Here is a 24864-nt window from a genome sequence, read left to right as displayed (position 1 = left end):
CACAGTGTGTGTGTGGGGAGGGGTTATGTGAAAGGGGGCAGAGCACACTGGTTTGGGGGATACAGGACACTACTCGGGGGAAGAGGGGTGATGTGAAGACAGCAGAGGAAACAGCATTGGAGGTTACAGGACACGACTGTGGGGGGAGAAGAGTGGGGATTTCAAATCACAAGGCTGCTACATTGCCTGTGTCGTCACTGACAACTCATCACCCACAGAGGTAAGTATAGGGTGTAGGGTGTTAGTTCACCTTTAAAAAATGTTTCTGCAAGGGTGAACTTACACTTTTATTCTGAAGAAATCAGCTATAAAGGTTTTTATTCTTATTCCAGACATTGTATTACATTAGTCCACCCATTGTCTTCTGTTGGTAATTTGCTTGTCTAAGAACCCCAGTATGTGATACTGAAGAAAAATTCCCAAACACATCTACTTAAGGATCCACTATGTCTCCCACATACAGAAAGCTTCTTAGTGCTAAATATTGTAGTTTCTCCCAGCCACCAATCAAATTAAAATCTGACAAATTCGATTATTAGTAAGAATAGTATTGAATACAATAAGAAAATTTTAGGCTAGTGAATAGATAGCCAATCCTTTTTATGTTTTTGTTTTGGATGGTAGGTAAGAATTAGAACCCCTATCAGTTTTTATTGCTGTTTCTGTAAAGTGATACCCAAACCAAAGTGTTTTATTCAGGTGAGATAGAGTGGGGGAATGGTTGAAACCTCTGTTAGCTTTTCATTTCCATTTCATTTGTGTACATGATGAGGAGACTTCCCCTGATCTATTGTGTGTTCATAGGGGAAGGAACTGAATAGCATGTTGTCAAACTGCAATACAAGGACTTTTTTAAGTAGGGCGAGAAGCGGTAGAACCTCAGTTATTAATGCTGTCTATATCCCTGTTAAGAAGATTACTCTTAATTTTTGTGTTATCCACATGACAGAAAGAAAGGGGAAACTCTGCCAACAGATACACAAACAGCAAAATAAAACCTGAAGTGGTTCTAGCCCTTCCCCGCTCTACTAACAAAACAAAAGAGGGTTTTGTACAGCTGTTTTTTTCTCCTTTAATAGATTCTGCTCACTTCCTGTCCTTCTGAACACAAAGGAAGTAAGGTATAATCTCCCCAATAAGTACATAACAGTAAAAAAATCCCCATTAACTAAAATCAAATAAAAAAATGGCTCAACATTCACTTTATGCAATTTTCAGGGAAATATTCTGAATCTAAAAAAACATAAACAAGAATTTAGCATTTCATTTAATGCTAAGAACAATCAGCTATCAACCCAGTAAGCTGTGAAGTAAAACTAAATTTACCATGTGAGACATGTAATAGGATAGAATTCACACTTTTATGCGACATGATCAAAAGCCTATTTGATGTGACAGTAGAATTTAAATGGAGATACTGTATTTGCAATTCTTTAATTGGCTAAGAAAATGCTGATCTGATGGTTTATCTCTCTAAATTATGAAAGCATCTATCCCTGAATGAGAACTTTACCAGACATACACGTTGTCAATTGTAGGCTACTTTTAATTTACAAAATTATGTTAGATAGTAAATTGGATTTTTATTATAAATGTGTACCCTCCAGGTAAAACTATGGAAAAGCTTTACAAGAGGAAGTCTGAGATTTATTCCTCTTATATGTTCCAGATGGAGTCAATGTTGACAATTTATGTGTGCACTACAATAAATCTAAACAGTATTTACAAATTTCTGCCATGGGCTATTATTCAACTAGACATTTTTTGTGAAAAATAGAATGTGTCATTAATCACAAAGAACCCCTACCAATATTAGCTTAATGACTAGAGTATTTGATAAACATGTCAGTGTTCTGATATTTCTTTGCGATCAAGAGCTAATTTCTCTTACACCACATGAGTATAGCAGCAGATGTGTTTAGATTGCAAAGATCAACAATGCCTAACCAAGTGTGACAGGGAAAAGACATTCCATTGTGGCTGTATACAGTGTATTGCAGGAGACAGCACAAAACCTCTTATTTTATGATCAACAAAATTACAAGCTTAACAACAAGTCTAAGATCAGCAGCACAAATTTCTAAAAAAAAAAAAAAAAAAAAGACTAGAAATAGTAATTTTGTTCTGATCTATTTTACTAGCAGTACATTGTAACTAGTGTAACAATGGCAAATAAAAAAGCATTATTCTTAACTGTCAAAATGATATAATAAAAAAAGGCTACATTTTATTCTACACCAGTACAGCTGCCAACCCATCGTACCTTACCAGTTCCTCTTGGAGAATACTGTATGGAGCAGGTGAGCTTTTTGTTTAAATTATCCATTGATTTCAAAATGCACTATATTAATCTTCAGCACCACACTGCAGGTCAATCTTTGTGTCATTACATAACACTGTACTTGGAGGATTTTGAACTTTCTTAAAGAGGAAAGCTTCTTGACTTATGGAAATATGGCTAAGCCTTCAATATATTTCTCCAGTCAGAGCTGTATTGCACCACAAAATGGTGGGCAGACACTCTATTGTTGCTATAAACCTTCAATGAAACAACTAATCCAAATTCCTCAATTAATTAACATAAATGACATGAACTTGACATAGGTTTCCCAGTGGACTTTTCCCATTTTGGTAATGAACCTAAAAACCCCTCCCTAGCATTAAAACATAATTACCATGTAAGTGGTAGCAGTTAGCCACATTCTTCAGCACTTGTTCTTTAATAATGAAGATGTTTCAATACTGATCAAACTAACTTACTATATTACAACAAGCATCAGGAACATACCCCGGCATTTATAGTCACAGTGTTAATTCATTCACCTTAATCCAATCACCAAAGAATGTGCCAAGGCAGATGTTAAGGGCCCAAGAACATGACTGGAGGTGTGTCAGACATACTGTAAGCAGCCTGTCCTGCAGCATTTGTATTTGAACTCTTTGTTTTCTTTTAACAAACTATACTCTAAAACATCCAGTGATATGCTGCACAATGAGCCCCAACATAGCATACTTTAAAAAGACTTTGTATATATCATGTTGAAGATCTGGTCATGTTCTTAAAAAAAACCCCTACACTGGAAATAGTTAAAACTCCCAGCCTGATGAACTGGAATATATGTAGGACAAGATCTCAACACTGCTTTGAGAAGGAGTCACTGCTATATACTACATCCAGAAGAATTGGGCTGCAATTCTGACTTATCTTGGAAAAGCCTTTAAAGAGCAGGGCCTAAAGTGGAAGAAACTAAAAGTCTACTTTCACACTGACCCATAGCAAAAATGTGCTTAAAACATATATGTGATTTTACCACATTTTTATCGCATTTGAAGTGCGTTTACACAATACATCTGACTCAAAAACCACATCAAAATAGAAACGAGTTTTTGCCATGTTTTCCATGCATTTCAATGGGGAGGTGCGATATTGGTGCATTTTTTAAACACACCAAACCTGCAACAAAAATGCAGCAAACAGGATTTTACTAAATGCAGCAGACCCACAATGGATCAGCATGAAGAGTTCTATAGTATTACATTGTCTCACTTTTTTTTTCGCTTTTTTAACGCAAAGGTGGAAGAAAAATGGATCAGTGTGAAAGCAGCTTTATTATAACAATTCTTCTAAATGTTCCCTCTCCCCACTTCCTACCTATTCTCCCTAACCTGTATAAAAAGGTTTAGGTACTTACCTATTTTCAATCCACTCCAGGCAGTCACGCAAATCTCTGTGTAAGGGAGCCCTCGACAACAGATATGAATTCCAGGAGTTGTTCCCATGGCCCAGCTGTAGTCAGAACTCCCTCCTATCCCCTGCAAAAACAGCTCATTGACAAAGGGGAGCTAAAGCTGCAGGATGACAGGAACGGGCCAGAATGGATTAAAAATAGGTCGGTTTGCACATCTTTTTTTATATAGGTTAGTATAGTAGGATAGTTAGAAGGAGGGGCAAGCGTCTTTGTAAGAACAATTTTACTTGGACCTTTCTTCTGCTTCAAATGTGCAAATGCGTTTTAATAAATGTGCAAATATTTTATATTGATGTTCTAAAGGCTGAAGATTTGTTTTACCTGCATGCATTCTATGCATGAAGGTAAGAAACCTTCAGTGTGCAGCTCCCCTCTCAGCCCCCCCAATACGTACCTGAGCCCAATCCCCATCCAGCACTGTGCACGGAGCCTCGTAAAGAAAAGATCACTTGGTCCAGCTGTACAGTAAATTAATAATACATTAAAGCGATATTAAAGGTTCAGATTATTTAAAAAAATTTAAATAAACATGTCATACTTACCTGCTCTGTGCAATGATTTAGCACAGAGCAGCCTCAATATTCCTCTTCTTGGTTGGTGCTCTTGGCTCCTTCCCCCTGCTGAGTGCTCCCAGAGCAAGCACTTGTGCGCCTTTGTGTATGAGAAACACAGAGCATGACTTGACCCCGCCCCCCACTCCCTCCTCACTGGCTGTGATTGACAACGGGAGCCAATGGATCCCACTGCTGTGCCTCAGCCAATAAGGAGGGAGAGCCACTGTTCTTGTGCACATCGCTGGATCAAGATCAGGATCAGGCTCAGTGTTTGGGGAGCTGCACACTGAAGGTTATTTTCCGATTTCTTATTCCTACTTTGCCGCATTGAGGGGCCAATGGAAGGGGCCATGTATTGTAAAATCTTGGATGAGATCCTTTTTCCCTCAGCCAGAACACTGAAAATGGGTTGTGGATGGGTCTTCCAGCATGACAATGACCCAAAACATACAAGGCAACAAAGGAGTGGATCAAGAAGAAGTACACTAAGGTCATGGAGTGGCCTAGCCAGTCTCCAGACCTTAATCCCATAGAAAATGTATGGAGGGAGCTGAAACTTCAAGTTCCCAAGTGACAACCAAGAAACCTTAAGGATTTAGAAAAGATCTGTAAAAAAAGAGTGGACCAAAAACCCTCCGCAGTTGTATGCAAACCCGTTAACCAACTACAAGAAATATTTTACCTCTGTGCTTGCCATCAAGGGTTTCTCCACCAACTACTAAGTCATGTTTTGCTTTGGGATCAAATACCTGTTTTACTCACTGAACTGCAACTTAATTTATAACATTTGTATCAGGTGTTTTTTCTGGATTTTTGGTTGATATTATGTCCCTATCATTTAAAATAAACCTATGATAGAAATTATAGACCATTCATTTCTTTGTAAGTGAGCAAACTTACAAAATCTGCAGGGAATCAAATAATTATTTCCCCCACTCTACTACCCTCTATAGAGGAGAGGTGCTGGTCTGAATTTAATGACACTTACATGTTATTGGTGATGTCTTCAAAAGATTTTATGCATGCTTTCTTGGTTCTACAGAGGAGTCAGGGGACTCTGGTCACTAGTTTTAATGGAAACCATTTGTACATGCCTAATAGCTGCAATCCAAGGGTAATATGAGCTGTCACTTGAAACCAAATAAGGTCTAGTCTTTGGGTTGCTTATTTTTCTATAATATATTATTGCAATTTTATTGTACTTTATAAAACTTAATAAAAATCTTAACTAGAGTGAACTATTAAAAGAGAAGTATGTTTTGTTTTGTTTTTTTAACCTCCCTAACAGTATGATTATGTCAGTATTTCTGTGCTCAAAGCGGTACATTTATTTGCATGGAAATATGTAGTTTTTTTATTGTAGGCCTGTAATTTTTAGGAATAACTCACTGAAATCTGTCCAAACAAGAGTCTAGTAAACATCCCGGGTATGATAAAATCTGAAACACTAAATCATAAATTGTCATTTAATAATCATAAAAAATAATAATATAATAATAATACATTTAATTCAATAATGTAATCAAACCAAAAACACTGAAATTTGAAATATAGCCCCAAGTTCACACATCACTGAGCAAAGTCGCAAAATAATTTTTAATGTCTGATGATGAATTTCCCCACGTATCATCACTCAATTCTGCAAGTAGTTCTAATTTACTATCACTGTTCTCTAACTGGTCTAAAACCACTTTTGACCTAAAGGGACGCTTTTTGGACGCCATGGACATTTCTCAGTTTCCAGGCAGAAAGAACAGTAAAAATGCAGGCAGGGCAAAGGACAAAGCACTAGGGACAAAATGTATGTGAAATGCTTTAATACAGTAATGTTATACTGTGTGATTTTAGTGTATTTAGTGAATGTCACTTTTTGACATTTTTAAATTTCCCGACGGTTACATCCCCAGTACGTTCCGAAGTCGCAGGAAACGGAACCTGGGAAATCAGATGCCGGCATTGGCTGGAGAAGATAGCTGGGGATGCTGCAGGGGGGACATCACGGGAGCGAAGGGCAAGGTAAGTGCAGAAGGGATCCCAGAGCAATGCTGCAAGGTATTCCCGAGTGTAGCTCGGGGTTACCACTTGTGGTGCTGAAACCTTACCCCAAGCTACACTCGGGAATACCTCCAGGGAGTTTAAACATACTCACCTGTCCCCTGCTGCTTCTAAGACTCTCCTAAAGGTATCTGGTCTCTCCTGCTCTTACCAGGAGCCTGGGACCACAGCTGTTGGGTTCAGGATGAAGAGAGGTGTGAAAGCGAGGCATGTCCATGCCTTGATTTCACATGTACACAAAGAAACAGGAAGTGACGAGTCCATTGCCTGGCCGGTACAGGCAGGGGTCACATCTAGCCAAAAAGATCTGTGCTTGGCTAGATGGTGTGAAGGCCAGGGGAGACATTGGGGTTTGTTAGACCCCTGATGTCTCCAAGAAGAGTACCTGTCACGTGCCCAATGCTGTCACATGGAGGTTTATTAACCCCTTGTGATAGCAATCAAAAATAAATAAAATTATAATAAAATGTATTTTTAAAACATTTTAAAAATTGCCATAACCCCTATGCCCTGCACACATGCACAAACACAAACTCAGCCCAGGGTGCACGTGCATATGTAAATCGCGGCTGCACATGTGTGATACATTGCCACGAACATCAGAGAGAGAGCAATAATTCTAGCACAAGAGCTCCTGGTTACCTCTAATCTGATGAGATGTAAAGGTACTGTAGTTTTTTGCAATATTGCGGACACATGCAATTTTAAGACTTAAGGCATTTTTGGTATCTCTTTACTCAACACAACTTCATCTTTTATGTTTTACAAAACAAATTGGTATTATATTGTGTGTGTTTGCATTAAATTAACATTATATCTCTTCTGACAACTTGCGTTTAATAAACAGTTGGGCAAATATCATGTGACATAAAAATTTGCAGCTATCCTCTTTTTATTCTACAGGGCCACTGCTTTCAGAAAATATATAATGTTATGAAGGTTTAAGTAATTATATTGCCAATTAAATGAAGACTTTTCTATGTGTGCTAATAATTTTAAAAAAAATTGCCCCAGAGCTGAACTGGTTAAAAAAGGACTTGCACATTATTTTTAGTGCTCCATTAGTGTTCCATCATTACAGCAGTAGAAAACATATTTTGTAATATATTATTCTGTCAATGAAAAACATACATTTAAGGAAAACCTTTACCATGAATAAAAGGTGTATTAGTAAGTGTACTTACAATATACCACATGCTTGGCCACTTTGGATCATTGAAATATGCAGAATGAATGTTGCTAATTTTATAATCCCTCTTCGTTCTTCTCTTAACCACTTGCTGTTCTATCCATTCTACCTGTGGACAAAATAAAAAAAAAAGAAATAATTTTTTTTATTCCTGAGCAAAGTCTACACTATATCCCTCTTTGAAATCAATACCCCTAAACTCTGTAAGTTCTTAGAGTCAGAGTGCCAGAAGTGTTAATTTATTTAAGAGTACTAATATAGAGGTGCTTTATCACACAAGCAATTTTTATGCAGTCATTAGTACCAGCTAAAAAAAAATCTCTCTTGAAAGTGTTTTTGTTATTCACTGAAATGGACTACAGTCAATACGAGAGCAATGTAGATGCGACTGTAACTTTTCAAGGCAATTCACTTTCAGCAGTTTGCAAAGGTCAACTTCAGTATCTACATGTCATTTATTGCAAATGTTTCGGATCACACAGGCAGTATAGTCTTCAGAAACATCATTGCACCTAATTGTTAAAATTTGTGACTTAGATGTGATTTAATGAAAATATAGAGGGTCATAATGGCAGGTGACAACACTGCATCTTACCTCATTTTTGCAGCTTACTTTGTCACCTGCCTGCTTACTGGCAAACAGCCAGCATCATTGTCCTGCTCATTCATTATTACAGTGCATCCAGAAAGTATTCACAACGCTTAACTTTTGCCACATTTTGTTATGTTACAGCCTTATTCCAAAATTGATTAAATTAATTTTTTTCCTCAACATTCTACAAACAATACCCCATAATGACAACGTGAAATAAATTTGTTTTTAAATATTTGCAATTTAACAACAAAAAAACCACATGTACATAAGTATTCACAGCCTTTGCCAGGACACTCAAAATTGAGCTCTGGTGCATCCTGTTCCCATTGATCATCCTTGAGATGTTTCCACAACTTGATTGGAGTCCACCTGTGGCAAATTCAGTTGATTGGACATGATTAGGAAAGGAATAAACCTGTCTACATAAGGTCCCACAGTTAACATTGTATGTCAGAGCACAAACCAAGCCAGGAAGTCCAAGGAATTGTCCGTAGACCTCCGAGACAGGATTGTATGTCTGCAGCATTGAAGGTCCCAATGAGCACAGTGGCCTCCATCATCCGTAAATGGAAGAAGTTTGGAACCACCAGGAATCTGCCTAGAGCGGGCTGCCCAGCCAAAATGAGAGATTGAGGGAGAAGTGCCTTAGCCAGGCAGGTAACAAAGCACTCAATGGTAATTCTGAAAGAGCTCCAGCATTTCTCTGTGGAGAGAGGAGAACCTTCCAGAAGAACAACCATCTCTGCAGCACTCCACCAATCAGGCATGTATGGTAGAGTGGCCAGACGGAAGCCACTCCTCAGTAAAAGGCAAATTGCAGCCTGTCTGGAGTTTGCCAAAAGGCACCTGAGGGACTCTCAGACCATGAGAAATAAAACTCTCTGGTCTAATGAAATAATGATGAACTCTTTGGCTTGAATGCCAAGCGTCATGTCTGGAGGAAACCAGGCACCGCTCACCACCTGGCCAATAACATCCCTACAGTGAAGTATGGTGGTGGCAGCATCATGCTGTGGGATGTTTTTCAGTGGCAGAAACTGGGAGACTAGTCAAGATCAAAAGGAAAGATGAATGCAGCAATGCACAGAGACATCCTTGATGAAAACCTGTTCCAAAGCGCTCTGGACCTTAGACTGGGGCGACAGTTCATCCTTCAACAGGACAACGACCCTAAACAAACAGCCCACATAACAAAGGAGTGGCTATAGGTCAACTCTGTGAATGTCCTGGAGTGGTCCAGCTAGAGCCCAGACTTGAACCCAATTGAACATCTCTGGAGAGATCTGAAAATGGCTGTGCACCGACTCTCACCATCCAAACTGATGGAGCTTGAGAGGTACTGCAAAGAAGAATGGGAGAAATTGCCAGAAAATAGGTGTGCCAAGCTTGTAGCATCATGCTCAAATCGACTTGAAGCTGTAATTGGTGCTAAAGGTGCTTCAACAAAGTATTGAGCAAAGGCTGTGAAAACATATGTACATGTGGGTTTTTTTTTTCATTTTTAATAAATTGCAAAGATTTCAAAAAGAACGTCTTTCATGTTGTCATTATGGGGTATTGTTTGTAGAATGTTGAGGAAAAAAATGAATTTAATCCATTTTGGAATAAGGCTGTAACATAACAAGCCTGTAGCAAACGTCAAGAGCTGTGAATACTTTTTGGATGCACTGTAAGTGAGAAAACAAGTGACACAGGAAGCTTAAAAACTGACTCAGAACATGTATACAGCACTTTAAGTCCTGATCTACATACTTGGTAAGCCACAGTGACTCACAATATATTGAACTCAGGAGATATACAGCAAAGCTAGGCATCTATCATTTTCATAAGAACCCACAGCAATCTTTTAAAGTCACATTTTTAGATATTAACGAAGTTGGAATCTACTTGATTGCTATTTGAAAATCAGCCAGTTCATATTTGTTACTTCCTGAAATGAAGCATAAAAACATTAGCGGTAATGCTGTCCACATGTAAGCAAGATTGAGCCGAGGGGTAGGCACAAGAGGTGGCCATTTTGGGCACTTTAGCAAGAGGAGGACACAATGCTGCTGAAGTAGTTTAGGCCTCATTCACACCATATGTGCATAAAACCTGATGGGAAAACTGCACAGTGAGTTTTTGTTTTACACATTGCAGATTCCTGCCAAGAAAAAAATCCACACGTGATACCCGTGTTGTGGTGTGAACAGGGCGCATAGAGAACAATTTTTTTGTGCCCTTGCAGAACATGTGCAGAAAAACAGACATATCTGCATCATGGTGCCAACAACGCCTTACAGTTCGTTGAGGGTGGGCACTTTGGCCTTTTTGTCTTCATTGCTGGCATTGGATGTAAGTAGTTCATATATGAGGATACAGGTATGCTGCCAGTGAAAAATATTGCTAAATATGTTTCTTTTCATCACTTAAAGATGTGAAATCTTAATTTCATAGAAGAATAAAAGAAAGCAAAAACAAACAAAAAGTCATAAATTCCCCATAGAAGAAAAACAATATTAAGCTGTGAGAAACAGTTAACCCTGCAGCACACTTTAAAGCTTATTTCAAAGAGCAAATTCCCAGATAAAAAGGAAAAATAAAAATTTAATGCTGAGTGATTATTTGTCATGATTCACTCAATTAAGCTTTCAGACATGGTATTGTCTGAATGGAAGTATTTTTCCAAGCATAAAGACTGTGCACACCAGGATACACCAAGCTAATTTATTGAAAGAACTTGAAAATAATAGAGGTACTAAATCCATAGGTCAAATTTGCTTCTGCAAATGTGTTTCTACCCAAGGCCTCTGCCACTACTGAAGTGTGCAGGCAGCAATAAACTGAACCTTAACAATTCTGGGTCATGTGACCTCATTTATTCAGATATTTGACTGAGCTTTTATAATAAAGTCTGTGTTCTATAGATGCTTTATTATATATTGCAATGAAAACATATAGGGAAATTATATGGATAATGAATGCAGAATATTTTGAGTTGAAATATATTTCAGTCACCTTTTTCCCCATGTTTTCTTCCATACGCATTAAAGAAGTGGTAATTTTTCCTTGCTTTTTTACAATATCGAACAAAGGCTCGTGATGTACAAAACTCAATACTGAGAAATGTGCAGATCTCACACATTGGAAAGAGTCACGTCTTGTTCTGTTATTCTGCTGGGAGTGGTTCTATAATATGTAATGCCCAAGTATGCAACAGTCTCATTATGGGGTTATTAGCTAGGCTCTATTTAAAGTATACCTTTTTTTTCTGTTTACCATTATCATTAAAAGTGAAAGTAAAAAAAAAAAAAAATTTGGGTCGTCCCCAGAAAAGTAATTGAGGGGAAATGCTCAATGGGCACACTAGTTCTGGTGACCTGGGGGTCCCCAAGGAATTCCCTTAATTTGCAAGGATTACTTCTTATTTGCTCTTTTGTCGAAGGGACAGGAAGTAAAGATAAATCTCCCCAATAGGACACAGATGGCAAAATACAAACTTACAAGGGTTACAACCCTCCTTTACTCTAAAATGGAAAAAAAAGTTTTGCCTATAGTTCTACTTCAATTTAAAAATGTATAGACATGATCTATGACATGGTGTGAAAAATACTAATGTGACCATTGGCGCAGTAGATTTTTTGTCAGCAGTATGAGCAACTCTGTTCTGTGATATTGAGCATTCCCTGCTTTGTTGTATTCTTTTTCTTGATATAGTTATGTTAAATGTGTTATTTATTTAAAAAAAATGAATTACAAATCAACTTGAAAAACAAAGCAGTTTCTGTGTGTTTCCCTACAAGAGAAATGACAGTGGTGAGCTTGGAGTTAAGTATCATAAATGGTTTCTGACACCACTTACAGCATGAAATAATTCTCCGCGCTGTCTGTGGTGCTGGAATCTTTTGCAATGTTAAACTACACAATTACTGATGTGCCTTTGTAAGATTTCCATCTACTATTCATATACTGCATAAAACACTATACAGATGTGAAACATTCTTCATCACAAAGTCAGTGTTCTTTTACTTTCTTGATTTTTCCAGTTTTAGGTTTTGCAATCTGAATAGCCTGCAGAGTATATTAAAGACAATAGGTGTGAGGATACATCATTACCATTAGAATCTCTTTTGCAAGCAAACGTTTTTGAAAATAAATAACACTGCAAGCAAAATTACTATTCATTTGAAGTGAACACTGACTTTAATAAATGATAAGTGGAGTCTTTTGAATGCTCAACAGCACTAATGGCACTTGCTGAGTTAACATTTAAATAGAGAATTACACTCTTTTTTTTTTAAGTTCTCACTTGAGTGGAAAAGGGTTAAAATTTATGTCAATGATTTATTTTTTTCTGTTTTCATTCTGAAAATGTCTCCCACTTTCTGTACTGGGAATTCAACAGGAAATAAAAAAACTTAACAGGGACACAGACTGCAAACAATTTATTTCAAGTGTTCTAACCTTTTCTCACTTTACTAACAAAAGTGCTTTCACTGCTGTCCACTTTATCATTCCTGCATTCTAATTTCTGAAGCAAGAACAGAATCTCCCTTTCCACTCTTGGTCTTTTGGGGAAAAAAAATAGAGGGGTATGGAACTGGTGTCTTTTCAGGGTTCACTGTGATATCACTAATTGTTACGTCAGATTTGGTACTAGTTCAACTATAGTGAAAGATTACATCATTTGGTTAATGATGACATTAAGAATAATACTGTGCCTCTTTTATTTTAATTCTCTCTTTAACTGCATAAATGGTAAACCTACAAATCACATAGGGCGTCACTGATTGGCCAATCAGTGATCACATGCAGAGTAGTAAGCAAGATGTCACTTGTGAAATCATTGCTTACTACGTGTGAAATCTGTGAATGATCACAGAGCTCACATGGTACAAGGCTATTCACAACAGCCTTGTACCATGTGACAAGCTGTAACCAATCACAGTCCACACAGTAGTTCTCAATGGCTGCAAGAATGCAGCTAGAGAGAAGGAGAAATAATTGCTTTTACAGTCTTTATGGGTGTAAAAACAATCAATGTAATAAAAAAATCTTCATCACCCCCCACAAGTAGTACAGTGTTATGGTGATACTGTACTGCTAGGGTGACAGTATGTAAAAAAAAAAAAAACATAACTAATAATAATATAAAAAAAGTAAAGAAAAATTTAAAAAAAGTTTAAAAATTATAATTTTTGGTTTTAAACTAATTTGGGTTATTTTTTTTTTTTTACTAAATGGATAACGGAATACATTTTGGCCAAGATTTATGATGAAATACTATTTGCAAAATTTTATAAGAAAAACACTTTTCAAAATTTTTGGACTTTTTCATTTACATAGCAAAAAAAAATAAAAATCCCAGTGGTGAATAAATACCACCAAAATAAAGCTTTATCTGTCTCAAAAAAAGCTAAACAATTCATATGGGTACAGTGTTGCATGACCGCGCAATTGTCATTCAAAGTGTGATAGCACTGAAAGCTGAAAATTGCCCTGGACAGGAAGGGGGTAAAAGTGTCCGGACTGGAAGTGGTTAATGCCTGTTTGCCATAGGAATACCAGTCCTCACACCCATACTAGTGTGATAGCATTAGGAGGGGTTTCCATATATCTTTTTTTCTTTTTGTAACTGGGTATAAAGCCTAAATATTTTTTATCTTAGTGCATTCCTTGCATTTGGGTAAAACATGTTTAGGTAGCAGTATCCCCCTTCAACCCCTACACACACTTACCTGAGCCCTCATTCCATTGAGTACTGTGCCTGTCTGCAGCAGCTCTCTTCTCTCACTTCCTGGTCTAACACAGTGTTTTTCAACCTTTTTTGTGCAAAGGCACACTTTTTTCATGAAAAAAATCACGAGGCACATCACCATTAGAAAATGTTAAAAAAATGTATTGAAAAACTTTTTGACTTGAGGGCCGCAATGGGTTCATATATTGGACCCGGGGGCCGGACCAAGAGTAGATGAATGATGTGTATGTGTCATCCATAGTAAGTATAGTAATATTCCCCCATAGTAAGCATAGTAATTAATCCCCCATATAGTAATTCATCCCCCATAGTAATTCATCCCCCATATAGTAATTCATCCCCCATAGTAATTCATCCCCCATAGTAATTAATCCCCCATATAGTAATTCATCCCCCATAGTAATTAATCCCCCATATAGTAATTCATTCCCCATAGTAATTCATCCACCATATAGTAATTCATCCCCCATAGTAATTCATCCCCCATAGTAATTCATCCCCCATAGTAATTAATCCCCCATATAGTAATTCATCCCCCATAGTAATTAATCCCCCATATAGTAATTCATCCCCCATAGTAATTAATCCCCCATATAGTAATTCATCCCCCATAGTAATTAATCCCCCATATAGTAATTCATCCCCCATAGTAATTCATCCACCATATAGTAATTCATCCCCCATAGTAATTCATCCCCCATATAGTAATTCATCCCCCATAGTAATTCATCCCCCATAGTAATTCATCCCCCATAGTAATTCACCCCCCATATAGTAATTCATCCCCCCTATAGTAATTCATCCCCCATATAGTAATTCATCCCCCATAGTAATTCATCCCCCCTATAGTAATTAATCCCCCATAGTAATTCATCCCCCATATAGTAATTCATCCCCCATATAGTAATTCATCCCCCATAGTAATTCATCCCCCCTATAGTAATTCACCCCCCATAGTAATTCATCCCCCATAGTAATTCATCCCCCATATAGTAATTCATCCCCCATAGTAATTCATCCCCCATATTAATTCATCCCCCATATTAAGTCCCCAAGCCCCCCCTGTGTCAATTCACTTACCTTTGCTCCGCGCGTTCCTCTCGCCATTCCGGTGTAACATGAAAATCTGTCTCCTATGAGGATCTGTCCCCCTCAACGTATCTGCGCATGTGCCAGTTTCAGGCATTAGCAGCCGATCGGCAATCTCCGGCACATGCACAGATACGTCGAGGGGGACAGATCATCCTGACAGTATCACGCTCCGCGGGCCGGATTAAAAGGTCCGCCGGGCCGTAGTTTGCCCATTGCTGTTCTAATGATTGGTCTATTTGTGAGCCGAGGCCACATGTTACGGATGAAATTGCAATTTTTCCCACGGCACACCAGACAATATCTCACGGCACACTAGTGTGCCGCGGCACAGTGGTTGAAAAACGCTGGTCTAACAGACTTTGCTGAGGCAACGGAGCCAATGTCTGCTGTAAATCAAATCCAGGAATGAGGGAGCGGAGAGTAGGGCCAAGACACGCAATCTATGCCTATAGACGTAAGCAGTGATGCGCGGGAGTGAGACAGCATGAGTGCCCCCATGGAAAGGAGCTTCCTATGGGGACACCTGACAGAGAGGAGGAGACAGAAGTGCCAGTGGGGGATCCAAGAAAAAGAGGTTTGGGACACTATGTGCAATGGAATTGCAGATAAGTATAAACCGGTTTGTTATTTAACCATTTGCCACCCGCCCTATGGCCCAATGGCGGCCGGCAAATATCAGCGTTCCAGGTGGACGCCATATGGCATCCTCCCGCACATGCGCAGATTGCGCTCCTGCAGAGCTGCGCAACGGCGCGATCTGTCACCAGCCATGTACCTCGGACACGGCCGATGACAGATCTGAGTACTGGCCCTCGTTGCCGGTACCATGTGACCTGCTGTGACCAATCACAGCAGGTCACATGACAGTTGTATACAATGGATGGCTTCATTCATGCCATCCATTGTATACTAGTGTCTATGGTCACAGCTAACCACATGCACATGTCATGTGATTAGCTGTGGCCAAATCACAGCTAGCACAAAAAAAAAAAAAAAACCCTGAATGATTCGATGTCATTCAGGTAAATGCTTGCTTATAGCAAAGTAATTCTTTGCTATAAGCAAATTGTGTAAAAAAAAATACTGATCACTTCCCCAAAGTAGTACAATGTTGCTATGGTAACATTGTACTACTTTGGTCATAGTGAAATATGAAAAAAAAATCTTAAAAAAAAGAAAAAAAATGTAATAAAAAATAATTTAAAAAAAAATATATATATATATTTTTTTTTTCCCATACTGTCACCAGTCAGTGTCCCTGATCACCGCCATGCCAGTTATATGATGACGCTGTACTGCACTGGTGACAATATGTAAAAAAAAACCAGTGAAACTAATTTTTTTACATTTTTTCATTTTCTGAAAAATTATGACAAAAAAAATACAACTTCAAAAAACTCACCATGCCTCTTATGAAGTTGGTCAGACTGTCTACTTTGCAAAAAGGGGTAATTTGGGGGATATCTGTACTGTTCTGACATTCTTGGACCTCAAGAAATTAGATTGGCCATCAGAACTTCAGGAATGGATACATATTCAGATCTATACCATAGTTTGTGAACTCTATAACTGTCCTACAAACTAAAAAATACATCCTAATTTGGGTTATTTTCACCAAAGACGTGTAGCAGAATACATCTTGGCCTAAATTTATGAAGAACAATTATTTATTTGCAAACTTTTATAACAGAAACAAAGAAAAACTTTTTTTTTCAAACCTTTTGGTCTTTTTTTGTTATATTAGCAAAAAATAAAAACCCCGGCGGTGATTAAATACCACCAAAAGAAAGCTCTAGTTGTGTGAAGAAAATGATAAAATTTTAGTTTGGGTACAATGTTGTATGACCGCGCAATTGTCATTCAAAGTGGGAGAGCGCTGAAACCTGAAAAATGGCCTGGGCAGGAAGGTGTAAAAGTGCCTGGTATTGAATTGGTTAAAAAAAAAAAAATTGTATTTCCAATCACTTTAACTTTTGTATACAAAGCAAAACGAGTTAAAAAAATATATGACATTAATTCTCCAAGTGCTGACACTATGTGAAAAGTGAGAACTACATGATCATATTTGTCACGTTTGCTGGCTGGAGTTAGCTCCTAAAACACCTGCTTTACTTTATCATTCACCAGACATTCTCCAGTATTCCTGGAATGCATATTATATCTCACAAAAAAATGTATGTATATGAGAGCACAAAACGTACTTTTGGTCATGTACTATAGAGAAAACATAGCTGTAGTGGCATCCGCTTACAAATATACAAATAGTAAGAGAAAGAGTACAGAAGGAATATCTGCAAAAAAATATCTTTTTTTAATCCAAAAAGTTCTCTGAATATGCAAAAAATGTCATCAATGCAGTTCAATTAATGTAAAATCCTTCCTTGCTACTGGCATTTGATACGTTACTATTAGACTGCTGAGCATGAATTTCATGTTAATTATTTCATACCAGTGGGAGGTCCAATATTGAAATACCAGCTAGGATAAAGTCCTATGGAGATGAATGAATTAAAATGTTGTATTATCATTTGCTTTTTTCTGACTGCAGTACGTTTGTGAACATAAATCATCATAAATCTAAATGTTCATCAAAGGGAAGCTAATTTTAAGTAAAAGTCATCACCATTAAGCCAGAGCAAAGACTGATGTAATTTTGTTTCCTTGAAGCAACAAATATAGAATAGAAGTCTGAAGTCTTACTATAGGTTGCTATTTTAATGTCATACACTATTTAAAAACCTCCAGAAGAACATCACTGTTTAAATCTGAAAGATTTCCTAAAGAATAACATAGATTTACTAGAAACATGCCTCATGGGTTCTCTTGTGTGTCATCTAGAGTACAGTAGAAGATGCATTCAAAAAAGCAATGTTTGTCACATGGAAGTAAAAGTCGCATTTCAATGCCACAAAGATTTCAATATGGCAATGATTACAATGGATGGCACAAAGAAAAGAGAAGGAAAAAGTAATGACTGTGTTATATATCTGTACGTCCTATGGGTAATAATTTACAACTAGGAATCACTTGCTAGAATAGATTTAGCTGAGCAGGCTATTAAACTAAAAAATGTACAAAGTATTACCTTAAACAAAATTACACATTTTTATGACTTCTCTTGTGGAAGTTAAACAGTTAAAGAACATGTAAACCCAACATTTTATATCACTGGTATGTGCCTGCTGTACCATGTACTTGTATGAAAAATTATCCTGTTCTCTTTGTATTGTTCTCTTGTTTGTATTGTTCTCTTTGTCTGTATGCTTCTTTTTGTGTGAAATGCCTGGTGGTCACTCTGCTTTCCTATTACAAACTGACTGCACTAGGCATGAGAGCACACCATGGTCAGTTTTCTAGTTGTGCTGAGCACTGAGCCTACTCTCTTTCAAAGATAAGACTTCTACTGACACTCCTCCCCCTACACAGTCATTCACTGGCAAGTTCAGTGTGCTGCTATTTTTCCTCCCTCAGCTCTCTAAGCTCCTTATGCAGCTGAAAACAGAAGGTATGTGATCGTTTTGCCTTTCATTTCTATTTTAAACTGAATGGGCTGTTTTACAAGGTGAGGGACCACATACTTTAACGCTTCACAAGAAAACATCTTTCATAATATAGTAATTGTAAAGGGGAAATGGTTCTAAAGTCCATAAAGGCTTGGTAATTAAAGCATGCAAAGAGCACACTTAGGCTAAGTTTACACATGCGGCAGTCTTTACTACATTACAGCAGTTGTTTGCAGGTGTTCAGGAGGCAATAATGCCTTCTCCTAAATACCTGCTTTCTTTATTTCTAGCTGATCTTTTTGATGAATAAGGACTTTGGGAATGAGCTTACTACAATTCAACCATGAGCCCAGTGTTTGGCTTGCAATTGCAGTGTGGTTTTGCGGACTTCAGCAGGTGAGTCTGACAAGCAGTGGCACCTGTCAGACTTGGAAAGCCATGTTAAATTTGCCACAACCACACGAAGAGGTACTGTAGTCGCGCATATGCACAGCCTTCTCTGTCTGTATTTTAAATTTTAGGTGGGTTGCCGGGGGGCAGTAACACCTTGGCTCAACTGCATGTTCTTATTACCCCTTTGCCACCAATGTAAACAAGGCCTTATAGGAGATGATTTGCTACAGTGCCTTGAAAAAGTATTCATACCCCTTGACTTTTTCCACATTTTGTCATGTTACAACCAAAAATGTAAATGTATTTTATTGGGATTTTATGTGATAGACCAACACAAAGTTGCACATAATTGTGAAGTGGAAGGAAAATGATAAGTGGTTTTCAAAATTTTTTACAAATAAATATCTTAAAAGTTTGGGGTGCATTTGTATTCAGCTCCCTTTACTCTGATACCCCTTAACTAAAATCTAGTGGAACCAATTGCCTTCAGAAGTCACCTAATTAGTAAAGTCCACCTGTATGTAGTTTAATCTCAGTATAAATGCAGCTGTTCTATGAAGCCCTCAGAGGTTTGTTAGAGAACATTAGTGAACAAACAGCATCATGAAGGCCAAGGAACACACCAGACAGGTCAGGGATAAAGTTGTGGAGAAGTTTAAAGCATGGTTAGGTTATAAATATAATATCCCAAGCTTTGAACATTGAGAACTGTTCTATCCATCATCCGAAAATGGAAAGAGTATGGCACAACTGCAAACCTACAAAGACATGGTCGTCCACCTAAACTGAAAGGTCAGGCAAGGAGAGCATTAATCAGAGAAGCAGCCAAAAGGGCCCATAGTAACACGTGGAAGAAGGTGATCTGGTCAGATGAGACCAAAACTGGATTTTGGACCTAAAAGCAAAACACTATGTGTGTCGGAAAACTAAAACTGCACATCACCCTGAACACACCATCTCCACCGTGAAACATGGTGGTGGCAGCATCATGTTGTTGGGATGCTTTTCTTCAGCAGGGACAGGGAAGCTGGTCAGAATTGATGGGAAGATGGATAGAGCCAAATAAAGGGCAATCTTAGAATAAAACCTGTTAAAAGTCTGCAAAAGACTGGAGACGACTGGAAGTTCACCTTCCAGCAGGACAATGTCCCTAAACATACGGCCAGAGCTACAATGGAATGGTTTAAATTAAAAGCCTATTTATGTGTTAGAATGGCCCAGTCAAAGTCCAGAGCTAAATTCAATTGAGTATCTGTGGCAAGACTGTTCACAGACACTCTTCATCCAATCTGACAGAGCTATTTTGCAAAGAAGAATGTGCAAAAATGTAACTCTCTAGATTTGCAAAGCTGGTAGAGACATACCCAAAAAGACTTGCAGCTGTATTTGCAGTGAAAGGTGGTTCTACAAAGTATTGACTGGAGAAGGGGGGGCTGAATACAAATGCACCCCACACTTTTCCGATATTTGTAAAAAAAAATGTAAAACCATTTATCGTTTTTTTTCCATTTCACAATTATGTGCCTCTTTGTGTTGGTCTATGACATAGAATCTCAATAAAATACTTTTACATTTTTGGTTGTAGCGTGACAAAATGTGGAAAATTTCAAGGGGTATGAATACATTTTCAAGGCACTGTATGCAATAATCATGCAATTTACCTTATAAAACCATGCTTTTCTATCAGTCATGACTGCTTAAGAACCTTGTCTTTATCAAATGTTATTTTTTAAGAATACATGGTATGTGTTGCCTGCTGCATATAATAGGGGCAGTGTCTAATACCCCTTTAGCCTCATGCCAGGATTGTTGAAAATACTGCATCTGTCTGAAAGCTATCAATGCTGAGAGCAGGAAAGATGATAGGAGCTCTTTAGCTGTCCAAAATACCAAAGTGCAGTTTTCACCTGTAACTGTTTTCTTTTCATATGTAACTCTTAACAAAGGTATACCTTTTTACTTTGTGTCTGAGATTTTGTCTGTTTTCACACAGTGCTAAAGCATTTAACGTCATGCATAATGTTACAACTTCTTTATAAATATACCAGACCAATTATCTTTTTAAAAGACATACCTGACTACTGAAATGTGAATCAGGCTTTGCAATGTAACAGTGAACAATGGTCTTGAATTTCAGTCATTACCTGATCTGTGGCCCATTCATTTTTTTACAAATTGCTAATCTTTAATAGTTAAAGATAATTTTGTAGTCTTGATTTATAAATGTATTTACGTTCAAGAAAAAAAGTCAAATGAAACACAAAAACACATAACTTAATGTATTCATGCATACCTTTTGATGCCAAGAATAGTTCACAGTTTCCCCAATAGATTTTGTGATATGCCAGTTGTTTGTATCAACTCCAATAGGGGCTAAATGTTCAAGGTTTAATAGAGAAGGGATAAGCTTTTGTGGCATTGAGAGTCCAGTATACATATAGGACTTGACACGTCACCTCTGCTCTGGGTTGTACATCTAATACAGCAGCCAGAGGCTGCTATAGACGATCTTTACAATAAAAATGTCAATAATAATGCATGACACAGTACTTAATGTCTCTGTAGTAATAGTAGTGAGAAGTGAATGAGCTAGCTCAGAAAAAAGTGAGAGAGATAAGTTGCATAGCTTTTTATTGTACAGGGATTTCAACCAATTTGCAGTGTGTAATGTAGGACATGCAAAAAGACAAATTACCTTTAAGGATAATTGTTTCTCAAAATGTCTTTCACTTTAAAAACGCCATTAGTCCCCATGCACCAAGATCAGACCTAAATATGGCAGGTCACTACAATATAGGAATGGCTTTGCAATTGGTAGTAACTAACAAAGCAACACAAACTCTGAGTTCCTGTGTATTTATATTATGTGTGTGCTGGCGATGGATATAGGAGATAATAATCAGATCCCAGTTTGTAAAATCCAGTTACAGTATCTGCGATTATTGCTAGCGGTTATTATAGACATTTATGAAAAAGATGAACTCACAGACAAGGTAATGATTATTTACATTCTTGTTGATCTCCAAATGGATAAGATTTGTAAAAAGGTAAGTACCCACGTCTTTTTTTACACAAGATATGCAGGATAGGTAGGAGGGGCGGGAGAATGTTCTAAGAACATTTTAAGAATAATTGTAGTTAATCTTATCTATCTTAAATGTTACTAAACCCACAACAGTCTGTATATGCAGTAAAGCATGCTTATTATACTCACTGTGGGATCTAAGGGGTTAATCTCCTGCACTGTGTATCTTCTCTAATCCTCCCCTTCTTCTAATGTCCCCAATCCATCTGCTGATAGAGCAGAGCCTTGGGGGCAAGCTGCACATGCTCAGTTTTTTTTTCCTTGGGATAGTGCATGTGATCAGCACAGGGCCAATCAGCGCTGTCCAAACAGAAGGTCAGTAGTCCTGCAGCCTCATAGCACAATCAGGGGAGCATGAAAACTCCTCCTACAAGCTTTAACCAGTGCTCTGTTGGACACTGATAGCAGTCACAAGACTGCTCTAACTGCTGATGAGAATAGGTATTTAGCAGTTTATATTTACTTACGTAATTGCATTTCCATGTTCTGTGTACTGTAAGAGACCAGATATAGTGAATGCAGGGTCCTGGGTTTAGTTACACTTTAACTGGTAGGCTGCAATATATAACATTTTTGGGTTTAAAGTGGTATTGAACCCTCAAACAAAAATGTAATATATTGCAGCTTAGCAATCACTAAATGTGGTGGCTGCATTCAATTTATTTTTTTAGGCTGTTTCCCTCTGTTTTCACCTGGGATTCTGGCCCACTTTGCCCCCACTCTGGATGAAGGAGCACAGAGACACCTTCGGACAGCAGCATTGTTAATTGGGAAGGGGGGGAGAGTGTTTTAGATGCACTCGAAGATTTAAACACATTAACAAATTGCAGCTGAACTCCAGTTAACCCTTTTTTAAGCAGTTACAGCAAACAGTTTTGTTCCTTTAGAGATAAAGGTTTTACATAAGTTGATAAAAGCTGACCATTGTAAGCACCCGTCAGTGTTAAATGGTTTTAATCCTCTAATTGCTACATCTGCAGGACAGCTTGTTCTGTTCATAAAGCAACTGACTTAAGTGGAGGATCACTGGGTAAAGGAAATAAAGTCTAAAAAAGAAAACTAATGCAGCCATCATATCTAAGGATTGCTAAGCTGCAATATAATAAATGTTTGCTTTTGGCTTTAATGCTGCTTTAGTACTGAATTAAGTGATATACTAACTGAATAATTTAAGTACTTACAGTATAAGCCTTTTTATTTTTTGGACAGTTCTTATATATGTCTAAAAATACATTACAAACATTAAAGACCCAAAACAGTGAATTACTGAAAAGGGAGAAAATATTTTTCTAACCCAATGGAAAATCATTGTAGGTGTGACATATTATGAAGATTATCCAATGTTTCTGAACTAAATATATCTACACAGTCTTTCAGTGGTGTCAAATAAATTTGTCAGGGTTCCATGGAATACAATCAATCAAAAGAGCTGACACAATGTAAAACCAATCTTCTGCTGCAAATGACAATACTGACAATTTTAAAGCTGAACCTAGAGTACCATTGAAAGCCACTTCCCTTTTTCCTTACTCTGTTTCTGTAGTTTCCTCCTTTCATGCAAGTAATGCCACCATTAGTAACAAAAGATTGTCAAATTAATACAAAACTTATCTGTGCCTTTTTTCTAGGTTCCAGAAATACCTGTATAAATGCAAAAATACCCATTGATCCTGCCAGAAATCCAGTGCTGTCATGTGTACTTTTCAGTGTTATATCAAACAATGCTATCAGGGAGTGTTTGGATTACAGAACACCCCTAACATGTTATAGACACTTCCTGTTGTATGGCGACAGCCCTGGCTAACCCCAGGTACTGTACAGCAAAACAGCTTTGTCAGTCTAGACCACGAAATGTCATTATATAATATGGTGTCAGCGTATGCTGAAGCACACAGTGCGCAGAAGTCGCCAACTGTCTGAAGAGTCAATAGCTAAAGAACTCCAAACTTTGTGTGGCCTTCAGATTAGCACGACAACAGTGTGTAGAGAGTTTCATGGAATGGGTTTCCATGGCCAAACAGCTGTATCCAAGCCTTACATCACCAAGTGCAATGCAAAGTTTTGGATAGAGTGGTGTAAAGCACGCCACCACTGGACTCTAGGGCAATGGAGATGTGTTCTCTGAAGTGACGATTCACACTCCTCTGTTTGGCAATCAGATGGATGTTTCTGGCTTTGGCCGTTGTCAGGAGAACGGTACTTGCCTGACTGCATTGTGCTAAGTGTAAAGTTTGGTAGAGTGGGGATTATGTGTGGGGTCGCTTTTCAGGGGTTGGGCTTGGGCCCTTAGTTCCAGTGAAGGGAACTTTTAGGGCATCAGCATACCAAGACATTTTGGACAATTTCATGTTCCCAACTTTGTGGGAACAGTATGGGGATGGCCCCTTCCTGTTCTAACATGACTGTGCACCAGTGCACAAAGCAAGGTCCATAAAGACATACAGTTGCAAGAAAAAGTATGTGAACCCCTTGGGATTAAGTGGAGTTTTGCATGAATTGGGCATAAAATGTGCTCTGAACGTCATCTAAGTCACAACAATAGAAGAACACATTCTGCTGAACATAATACTACACAAACATTAGATTTTGCCATGGTTTAATTGCACATAACATGTAAACATTCACAGTGCAAGGAGGAAAAAGTATGTGAACATTTGGACTTAACTGGTTGACCCTCCTTTGGCAGCAATAACCTCAACCAAATGTTTCCTGTAGTTGCAGATCAGACCTGCACAACAATCTGGAGTAATTTTGGACCACTCCTCTTCACAAAACTGTTTCAGTGTAGCAATATTCTTGGGATGTCTGGTGTGAATCGCTCTCTTAAGGTCATGCCACAGCATTTCAATCGGGTTGAGGTCAGGACTCTGACTGGGCCACTCCAGAAGGCGTATTCTGTGCTGTTGCAGCCA

The 24864-nt window shown here is 38.0% G+C and overlaps 1 protein-coding gene across 2 annotated transcripts in view; it reads right to left on the bottom strand.

The window, feature by feature from the left end:
- The window catches only part of PCSK5 (proprotein convertase subtilisin/kexin type 5), a 670507-nt gene that overhangs the window by 508499 nt on the left and 137144 nt on the right, over nucleotides 1-24864 (bottom strand). For both annotated transcript variants that reach the window (XM_089691090.1, XM_089691088.1), the window contains exon 3: nucleotides 7543-7656. In XM_089691090.1, coding sequence (XP_089547216.1) covers nucleotides 7543-7656 — 114 coding nt within the window. The remainder of the gene's footprint in view (nucleotides 1-7542; nucleotides 7657-24864) is intronic.

This window comes from Staurois parvus, unplaced genomic scaffold, assembly GCF_062004578.1.
Source record: "Staurois parvus isolate SC_StPar_1 unplaced genomic scaffold, SC_StPar_1.0 ptg000549l, whole genome shotgun sequence".
Lineage (NCBI taxonomy): Eukaryota > Metazoa > Chordata > Amphibia > Anura > Ranidae > Staurois > Staurois parvus.
Note: the sequence above shows the minus strand (reverse complement) of the source record. Positions and strands in the feature narration are given on the sequence as shown.